The sequence below is a fragment of the Gymnoscopelus microlampas genome (assembly GCF_963454915.1).
Source record: "Gymnoscopelus microlampas genome assembly, chromosome: 24".
In the NCBI taxonomy this organism is placed as follows: domain Eukaryota; kingdom Metazoa; phylum Chordata; class Actinopteri; order Myctophiformes; family Myctophidae; genus Gymnoscopelus; species Gymnoscopelus microlampas.
Window position 1 is genome coordinate 31,909,714 of NC_139961.1, and position 10,149 is coordinate 31,919,862.

Here is a 10,149-nt window from a genome sequence, read left to right on the forward strand (position 1 = left end):
GGGTGGCAGTGGCAGCAGCGACCGCGACAACAACTCCTCCACCACCGCTAAGATCACGGGAAAAATCATCACAGCGGCCGCTGACTTTTTGGTGCCGCGCTGCTGCTACGACGAGGACGCCGCGGAGTGCGTGCGGCTGCTGGTCTCCGAGCTAGCGGATCAGGAGCCGAGGAGCGACGAGCCCGGCGTTCTGTTCCTATTCCTGTCTATGGTGCAGATAGTGGGACCCAAGTACCACCACCGGACTGAGGAGCCCGACAGCTGGCCGGACCTGCTGGCATGCAAACAGGGGGCCAGCTTTGCCCCCATGCGGTGGGTGAATTTTAGGCTGCTGCCGCATCCGGAGCATCTCTTCTCGTCCCCCACCTCCGCCTCCTCCTCCTCCTGCCTCATCTACTCTTCCTCCACCTCCTCCTACCCCGTCTCGGCCAAATCCATGCGGTTTATTTGGAACAACATTTTCAGCAAAGGATCGCATATGCTGCAGTGTCTTTGTGGCAAGAGCCTCAAGAAGAACAAGAACCCAACTGGTGAGCATCTTGTTGAGCAGAGAGAGCGAGAAAGAGAGAAGTGTGTGTGTGTGTGTGTGTGTGTGTGTGTGTGTGTGTGTGTGTGTGTGTGTGTGTGTGTGTGTGTGTGTGCGTGTGTGTGTCTTCCCCATGAGCCATGCACTGTTTGGGTGCTACAGGGACTGGTGTGCGCTGCAATCGCAGTTGTGCAGCAAGTGAGCGAGGGGGAGTGACTGGGGTAGATAACTTATTCACATTACTGACCACAGTGCCTCTGTGAGAGTGTGTGTGTCAAACTGACTGATATGGTGCTGATTGGGACTGTGGGAATGCTTTAGGTGACTTGTTTTGTCATGCTGGTTTGTTTTACACTGTGTGTGTGTGTGTGTGTGTGTGTGTGTGTGTGTGTGTGTGTGTGTGTGTGTGTGTGTGTGTGTGTGTGTGTGTGTGTGTGTGTGTGTGAAACACATAGTCACATGTGTTCCAGACATGCTGCAGAATACGGAGGATGGTGCAGTGTGCACTATGCAGACCCATGTGTGATTAAAAACACATAACATACAGCAAGCTTGGGATCCTGATTCCTATATGAATTATATAGGCTACTGAAGGACGTATCAGTGTATACCAATTAGGCCTATCTTGCTGAATTAGACAGCCAGTCTTCATTTGCAAACACAACTCTCTGCCAAAGCCACAAGCCTATAAACTCCAATGCAACACAGTAGAATTCTGCATTAGCTTAACTAAAAGTATCTAAAGTGTAAAAATGGAACCAAATGGACTCGTAAGGGTCAGATACTCCTCTACACCTTTCGACTTTTTTTCATCAATATGAGACAAGATCTCCTTTGTTCCCTTGTATTGAGCCAGTGGTCAGTGGTAAATGTTCACTGTGCTGAACTGCAATAGGGTACGGGAGTGACATGGCATATGACATGATAGCTTATGACATGACATAGATATGGCAAAGGACATGACATATGAAATAAGATAAGACATATGCCACATGACATGTATGTGGCATATGACATATACAGATATAAGATTGACATGGCATATTGACATAATGGCTGTGACATAATATGTAATATGACAGATGACATACAGCATATGACAGATGTTACATATGGCATCGGTCAAATCATCCAATCATTGTGTACAAAGGCCATGCTGCATGTATGAGTGAGTGAGCGCACACACATTAGCGGCAAACAAACATGCAGTGAAACAATTTGAGGAAAAATGTCAGCCGTTCTCAAGATTATATTGGTGTGATAGCACCACAGACGTCATGACTTTCTCCTATTTCTTATGGCCTAACGGGCATTTCTGGAGATGGATTGAGTGATTAGTAAGGACTGTCCCTGTGGATTTGAGTCAATGTCGAGGAAAGACTATGACGCGCAATCTTAAGCACCATCGACAGAGCCCATCAATTTACACCCTCCACCTGTCTCTCTCTCTGCGGGCCAACATCACAGCCACATGAGAAACTTTTGGACCTTTCCCGAAAAGCAGTGTAACCTCCTCTGCCGTTCAGCCTCCCTATGTATCTTATCACTCAAACAGAGAGCGTCTCCTTTCAAACCCCAATGGTTCTAATCAGCCCCCCGCCCACAGGAGTGGCCCAATTCTCTCACAACTTGCTACAAAAATCCCTCATGAAAAACTATATAATCTCCTACCTTTCATTTTCAACCTTCACATGTGTCTCCTTCTCGAATAATCAAAAAGTGCTATATATTTCATCTCGCAATTTACTTCCGGATGGTTCGTTTTGCACTTTTTTTGCCACATCGGTCACGGGAAAGAAATAAGCGCTGCCGTGGTCTATGGAAACGAGCCCAAAAGTGCACCCAAATAAGCCCAAAATCGCTTATACAAACAGTCAGACCTGGCAACGCAGCCTACGCCAATCATGCGTGAGAGATCTACAAGCTATGGGGCAGAAGACGCCACCGTATCTTAGCAACAACTACAGCGCTCACTCTCATTGGTCGTGTCACGCTAAGAGCAGTCTCCAGACAATGGCATCGCAGACAGCTTGCTGTTACTGCTGTAGCCATCACAGTTAGTCCCAGCGACGACGGACAGGGCGCTGTGATAGCTGCCATGTCGCTAACGCTAACGTGGTTGTCATGCCTGCAGCGGCTGTGCAATCACTTTGTCAACAATGCACGTTCGTGTGGTGAATGTCAATATTGCTGCTCAGTTAGTCCATTGTAGATGGTGTATGTTTGTGTGTGTCTTCTGGAGAACTATGTAGCTCCACAGCAACTACAGTAACTAACGTAATGGCAGGACCGCCCCGTGCAACGCATGTTAGGCTGCATTATGGTCATGTAGTCATTTCAGATAATTTCGCTCCGATTACAGCCGTGCTTATCAACCCTTTCACGCCGCCCCCCCCCCCCCCCCCCCCCCCATATATATACATATTGTGAAAATAGCCGATCTACAAGCTCAAAACGCCTCACGTTGAGAGGCTTTGTAAGCTTGTAGATCGGCTATTTTCTACATGACTGCCTCTTTCTTACATTCTTTGACAATGTGGCCCATGTTTTCATAGTATAGTTTGTTGACTACTTTTGTTGCAGAAATGCTCATTTCCTTTACTTTCCTTTTTTTATTGTCTCCGCCAGGCCGAAAGGCATGGCGCAAGACTATGTTTCACCCCCTGTCCGTCCGTCTGTGATAGCTAATCTCACACATCGTTGACTTGATCGCAGCAAAATAACAGCCCGATGAGTCAGTGAGAGCTGGAGAAACGAGGTAAAATGTGTCAAAAGCAGTCTGTACGGCTGTCGATAAATGAACACATGACGTCGGTGGGAGAGGAGATATTGTGTCTTTTGGACAAACAGCAGCGTCGTGCTGATGTTTGTTGTGTGAAGCAGCTTAATGTCAGAGTGTTTGTGTTGGAGCGCCTCAGTGCGGCTGCAGAGTTCATGTGCAACCTCTTCCAGAGAGAGACAGAGACACTAGAAACTCTGCTGGGGAAAAAAAACACTGCTGGGCATTGACTTTCATATGGACATTGATCTACACACTGCAGGTATATCTGCTACACACACAACATCAAACTACACACTGCAGGTATGATGCAGCGTTTGCATTACAGCCAGCATGCCAGCGTAGTTCCCATATGGTTTCAAGGTGGGCTAAACCATATGGACCCCATGTCAGCAATGTCAGCGGCATCCACTTCAGTCCCAACTGCGATGCCCATGCAGGCTATAAGTAGCTTCTACCTGGCCCTTAGGTGGGCCCCAACTACCCATGTTTATGTGGGACCAAGGCGGGTCCTACCTGGGTTTGCCCATGCAGGCTTTAACTGGGTTCTACCTGGGCCCTAGGTGTACCCTAACCAACCACAGTGCAGTGCCCATCGCTCCAATTGTTGTGACGTCAGGGCTCTCAATACTGCACATTGGTGGAGGAGGAGGGGCCGCAGGGCGACCGCACACATCGCTGAACCAATGGTAGCCCACGGATGTTTCCTCTGGGGATTTACAATCTGCCCCTCTATGCCACATATCATCCGCACTACAGGGTCTTCACTGACCGAGCCACGGCCCCACTGACCCTCATGACGCTACGCCACTTATATGAGTTGCCAAGTGGCCGCGGGCGCTACGTGGGCGTGGCCGCGGGCTAGACGCGAGCCCCCGCGTAGCGGGGGCGAGCTTCTAGTTCTGTTCAATGAGTAATGAGGGGAGAGAGAGGATTGCAGACAGACAGGTCAAGAGAGAGGTAGAGAGGTAGAGAGAGAGAGAGAGAGAGAGAGAGAGAGAGAGAGAGAGAGAGAGAGAGAGAGAGAGAGAGAGAGAGAGGGAGAGAGGGAGGGAGGGAGGGGAGAGAGTTGTGACAGATGCATTAGGTCAGCAGTAGCAGTGATTACAAGGCGTGTCCACAGCAAAATCCTGAGTGTTAATTTGAACACCCTGGCAGGTCCATTTTTAGATTCGCAGAGTTAAATTAACACTCAGGCTTTGCTGTGGTGTGTAGTCAACTGAAAGTGACACACTCATACTGTAGCTGACACCATTAATGAGCGTGCCCGTGTGACATCCCTGTGGGAAATAAAACAAGTATGGTCCCCTATTATCATGGACTCCCTATACGCATGCATTGTGTGTGTGTGTGTGTGTGTGTGTGTGTGTGTGTGTGTGTGTGTGTGTGTGTGTGCCTGCGTGCGTGCGTGCGTGCGTGCGTGCGTGCGCGTGTGTGCGTGCGTGTGTGCGTGCGCACACAGGCAATATATTATACTCGGCACTTTCTAGTGAAATGTGGACCTGTAGGCAGTGTATAGGAGGAGGATTGCTGACATGGCACTTGTTGGGCGGTTTTCCTCTGAATTGCACTATTAGTGAAACTCCCCTAGGAACACTTACTTACGGCTTACTTTGGTGTGTGTTCCTAACTTTCTGTTTGTGTGCGCACATATGGGGAGGTCATTAGTATATTCATTAGTGATTCATTTAGATTTTTCACTGTCTCTTTACTGCGTTCTTTCTCTCAATCTCTGCCTGACATATCCCTGCAGAATGCATTGTTGTCAGTGGGAGATTTCAGGGTGGGAAGAGTGGTGATGACTGATGACAGATGCTACAGGTTTGATCTTACCTGGTGTCCTGGTCGTTTTCCTTTGCACTCGACTTGACTGGGGGGTATTTTCTATCACTCATTAGCATGTCAATTCTTCAGAGGCAGCATCCCCCCCCAAACCCCCACTATACTGTCACCAAAAACTCTGGCAGCAACCCCCCTCCCCCGTCCAGTTCTTATTGTTGAATTACAACCTTTTAACAATGAATCCTAAGTAGGCTACTTTACTTTCTCATCTGTTAGTCTACCCTTAATACACCTTATTGGTAACAACCAGTGGTGGAAAAAGTACTGAAATGTTTTACTTAAAACATAAAAGTATCGATACCACAATCTAGAAATAATCAGTTACAAGTAAACGTCCAGTATTTAAAATTTACTTAAGTAAAAGTACAAAGGTATTGGCATAAAAATGCACTTAAAGTACCAAAAGTAAAAGTAGGCTACTCATTATGCAGAATGTCCCATTTCACAAGTTCAATATCTGTACAAATCTTCTCACAATGCGTCGCATCGCGACGTGTTGTGAGCTTAAAAATCTACAAGTAACGATGTAATCTGGCCTGGGCCGCAGTGTGGCGGTCCAGGCACCCTAGGCTGCAATGCCAGCCTGTCAGCGTGTCGCGGGTTCGACTCCCGTTCCCGACGACCTTTGCTGCGTGTCACCCCCCCATCTCTCTCCCCATATCCTGTCAGCCTACTTTCCCTATCCCTCTCTAATAAAGGCATACAAAAGCCACCAAAAAAAATCTTTATAAAAAAAAGTAACAAAGTAATCAAATAATTGTAGTCGAGTAAAAGTACAATATTTGCCTCTGAGATGTAGTGGAGCAGAAGTAAAAGTACTGCAAATAGGAAATACTCCAGTAAATAAAGAATACCTCAAAATTATACTTAAGTACAGTACTTTCCACCACTGGTAACAGCAACCTTCTGCTAGTAAACCACATGAGCGGAGGAGCGTCGCTTTCATTCATTGTAAAAGCTTTCATGTCCTACCTGGAATTTGAACCTGGATACCCCCGCGTGGGAGACCACATTTCTACCACCATTGCAATTCAAAATCCGTGCTCGGGCCAGCCGAGATATTGGGCTTATGAGCTTCAGGCAGTACTACTTGTCAACCAGTAGGTGTCCTTCGCTAAACCAGGGTCTGAATTTCTCAAAGGAGAAGTATAAGGGAGACCACCCACCTCCAGCTACTGCAGCTACTTGTACTGTATTAACATACCATACAGACTCATTACAATAGCGTTTTATTCATTGAAATAAGTGCTGGATTGCAGCTTTAAAGTGAATAAAGCTTATGGTTACTTACCGTCTCCTCTCCCATGTGCTGTGACCCAGATAGACTTTCAGCCTTTATATCGGGCACACACTAACAGTATGTGTGTACAGTGGGCTATTTGACTGTGTGAGCATGTACATCACTGTGTGCATGCAATCACACAAACACACAAGGGTGAACGTATTCCTTATTCCCTGTCTTCCATGGCTGTGTACCTTACTACCTTCTCCGGGGAGGTGCCATTAAGGTAGGGTATGTTTTATTCAAACCCCAGGGTTTATCTGTGCTCTTTCAGATCCCTCTCACTGGGCGAAAGGCCTGCTAAACAACATGCCCCTTTACCTGCTGTGGGGAATACACAAACTCAAAATTGCATACATGTTTCTTTACACCGTATAAAGTGTCAAACAACTGTGTCACAGTGAGTGGAGAGTATAGGACCCAAGTTAGAAACAAGCATAGGCAAAGCTAAAATACAGAAGTGCTTATTAAACCAGAGTCCAAAAAGGGCAGATCAAATCCGAAATCCAAAGACAGGAACAAGAACTAACATTATAAATGTGTCAGGTCAGAATTCAGAAAACTCAGAAACACAGGTACAAGGCAAATGCCCAAACAAGTAAAGTAAAGTTCACTCCGAGCACTGTAACTACAACAATAAATAAAACTATATCAATCACCTTTGTCTTTGTTATAGTTGTGGTGTGGTCTCTTTTTTTAAGTCCACTTGACTTAAAATTATACCGTTATAGTTATAGTGACGTACTGTATACACACACTACACTCCACAAGGTAACAGGACACAGGGGAAGATAATTGACAATGAACATGTGATTGACTGGAGCCAAAAGGACAAACATGAGGAAGTGTATCAATAATACATTGTATAAAGTATAAACTGGACTAGCCATATTATACCCTGTCCCCGGGGTATAAAAAGCCCACTTTGTAAAATACCCACCCTATCTCACTACCTCTGACTCTGTCTCTGTCTCTCTCTCTCTCACACACACACACGCACGCGGACACAAGCGCACGCGCACACACACACACACACACACACACACACACACACACGCACACGCACACGCACACGCACACGCACACGCACGCACACGCACACGCACACGCACACGCACACGCACACACACACACCTGTCAACTAATCAAACTCACACAGAAACCAACGTCATCTTATGGGAGATGAACTTGCTACCAAGCTTTTCTTTTCTCCAGAATAGTTCTGTTCCAAATACTATACTTAAAGCAGAACATCAAAGGATCCAACCACAATAGAGACAAAAATACCACAATATAGTCTCTTTCACAGACACAGATACAAAAACTATTTCTTTCTTTCTACTGGTTCTTTCACTATACAAGTCTGTGTATCTCTCTCTCTTTCCGTATTTCAGGCAGGCATTTTCCATCTCTTATTTTAAATTGCCCTCACACTCTCCTTGTCCCTAAGTCTGACACACTTGAGACTACTTTTTTGATAGTCCGCTTGTCCTTGTTAACCTTTAGCGCGTTGACAGCACAACCTGACGTAATAGCTATATCCACCACCCTGTATGTGTGTGTGTGTGTGTGTGTGTGTGTGCGTGCGTGCGTGCGTGCGTGCGTGCGTGCGTGCGTGCGTGCGTGCGTGCGTGCGTGTTTGCGTGTTTGCGTGTGTGTGTGTGTGTGTGTGTGTGTGTGTGTGTGTGTGTGTGTGTGTGTGTGTGTGTGCGTGCGTGCATGCGTCTGTGCGTGCATGTGTGTGACCATGTTTGGGTGGAGGAGAAGCCCCTGACTGCAGCTTGCAGATCGGGCGGAGCTGATGGTGGGCGGAGTTAAACCTTCAACTCCTCCGATTGGGGGCAGGGTCGAACTAGCTAGTGTTTTAAGTTCCCCTGAAACTGTTTCAAGGTACCCCCCCAATTAATACAAACAGAACGTTTTATTAAATAAGTTTGAAGAGACTTCATGGTGATTATTTAGTGAATTATGGATAATTTGTTTGTTTTGTTTTGAAGTGTTATAACATTGTATCATTTCATCTCGCAATAATATATTTGTTTTAAGTTAAATAAAGACAAAAACAAAAATAAAAATAAAAAAAAACATTAGCTAGTTCGACCCTGCCCACAATGGGAGGGGTTGATGGTTTAACTCCTCCCACCAACAGCTCCGCCCCGATCTGCAAGCTGCAGTCAGGGGTACTTGGGGTGGAGGGCGAAGAGATTTAAGAGGTCTGAGGAGTGTGTGTGTGTGTGTGCGTGTGTGCATGGGTTTTTCATGGACCTGGATGTTGTGTTGCGGGTAGCAGAAAGAAGAATACGGGCTGCTTTGGGGAAAGCTAACCCCGGTAAGCTACACCTAGAAGCCTAACTTACAATGGGAGGGATATATATATATATATATATATATACACACACACACACACACACACACACACACACACACACACACACACACACACACACATGAGAGATTCACTTAAAAAACTGACCAGAAGATGCTCAGCATAAGAACTGGTTTGTGTAGTGCAACAATTGTTTTAATTTAGTAATGTGCAAATCAACTTCACAGATACGCTATAGCAACTGGCAGAAACTGATCTATGATGCTTTATGGTTTAGAACGATTGCATAGAGGAATGTAAAATCAAAATATCTAGATATAAATTATATAATGAATATGTAATAACTGACACTTTCAGGTACGAGAATACAGTAGGACATTGTTTTATGTGCAATTGTTGTAGAAAGTGCTTATAAGTGGAGTGCTGTGCACTGACTTCATTCTTAGATGTGTTATGAAAGTTTGAGTATGGATACTGTTATTGTTAGATGGGGAACACAAATATATAAAACACATTCAACACACACAAACATATAAACATATTAACACACACATGCATATTATGCACAGTCAAAATCAATCACTCACGCACTCACAGGAACACACGTAAGTTGACCTGACCTCTGTAGTGCATGATAAGTCAGGCGTCACATTCTAGACTGTCGGGAGGGTTGTGTGTGTGTGTGTGTGTGTGTGTGTGTGTGTGTGTGTGTGTGTGTGTGTGTGTGTGTGTGTGTGTGTGTGTGTGTGTGTGTGTGTGTGTGTGTGTGTGTGTGTGTGTGTGTGTGTGTGTGTGTGTGTGTGTGTGTGTGTGTGTGTGTGTGTGTGTGTGTCAGAAAGAGAGAGAGACAGGGAGAAAAGGGGTGTGTGAGGACAGATAAGTCCTGGGTGCTATCTGTCACTAGAGCTGCCTCTATAATCTTGCTGCTTGACTCCCCTCATTCCCTTCCCTTATTTCCTTCCCTCAGCTGCTTCCTGTGGCCCCCTTTCTCTTGTGCACAAGTTTTGTCATCTCGATGTACACTTCAGAGAAAAAACATGTATCGCACACTTCCAAATTCAAAGAGCTGCTGTGAAAATCGCATGTAGCCTTGCGTTAGGCAGAGCATATGTGTTATAAGCAGAAAAGATATATAAATAATGTTTTGAATGTATCATAGACATGGGCTTTACAGGCTTTTCCCCCAGGATTTTTATCTCTTTTATCTGCTTGGATGGACAGGAAAGAATCCTCTGCAAATCCTTTATACCAGATGTAACTGTATAACCATTTGTGGCAATAAATGGTCTTGTAAGTGTCTCATACTGAACCATTTGAGGGTCAGCCTGTCAGCCCAGAGCCCCTTGGATGTTACGTACTATTTCACCACTGTTAGGTGCTATAAGGCAAAGAAA

General features: G+C 45.7%; 1 protein-coding gene across 1 annotated transcript in view; it reads left to right on the top strand.

The window, feature by feature from the left end:
• Positions 1 to 436: 436 nt before the first annotated feature.
• Positions 437 to 10,149, top strand: part of LOC311040724 (fibroblast growth factor 14-like) — a gene marked incomplete at both ends in the record, with an annotated part of 60,637 nt that continues 50,924 nt past the window's right edge. Inside the window, one exon of the mRNA XM_084051073.1 lies at positions 437 to 530. Coding sequence (XP_083907199.1) covers positions 437 to 530 — 94 coding nt within the window. The remainder of the gene's footprint in view (positions 531 to 10,149) is intronic.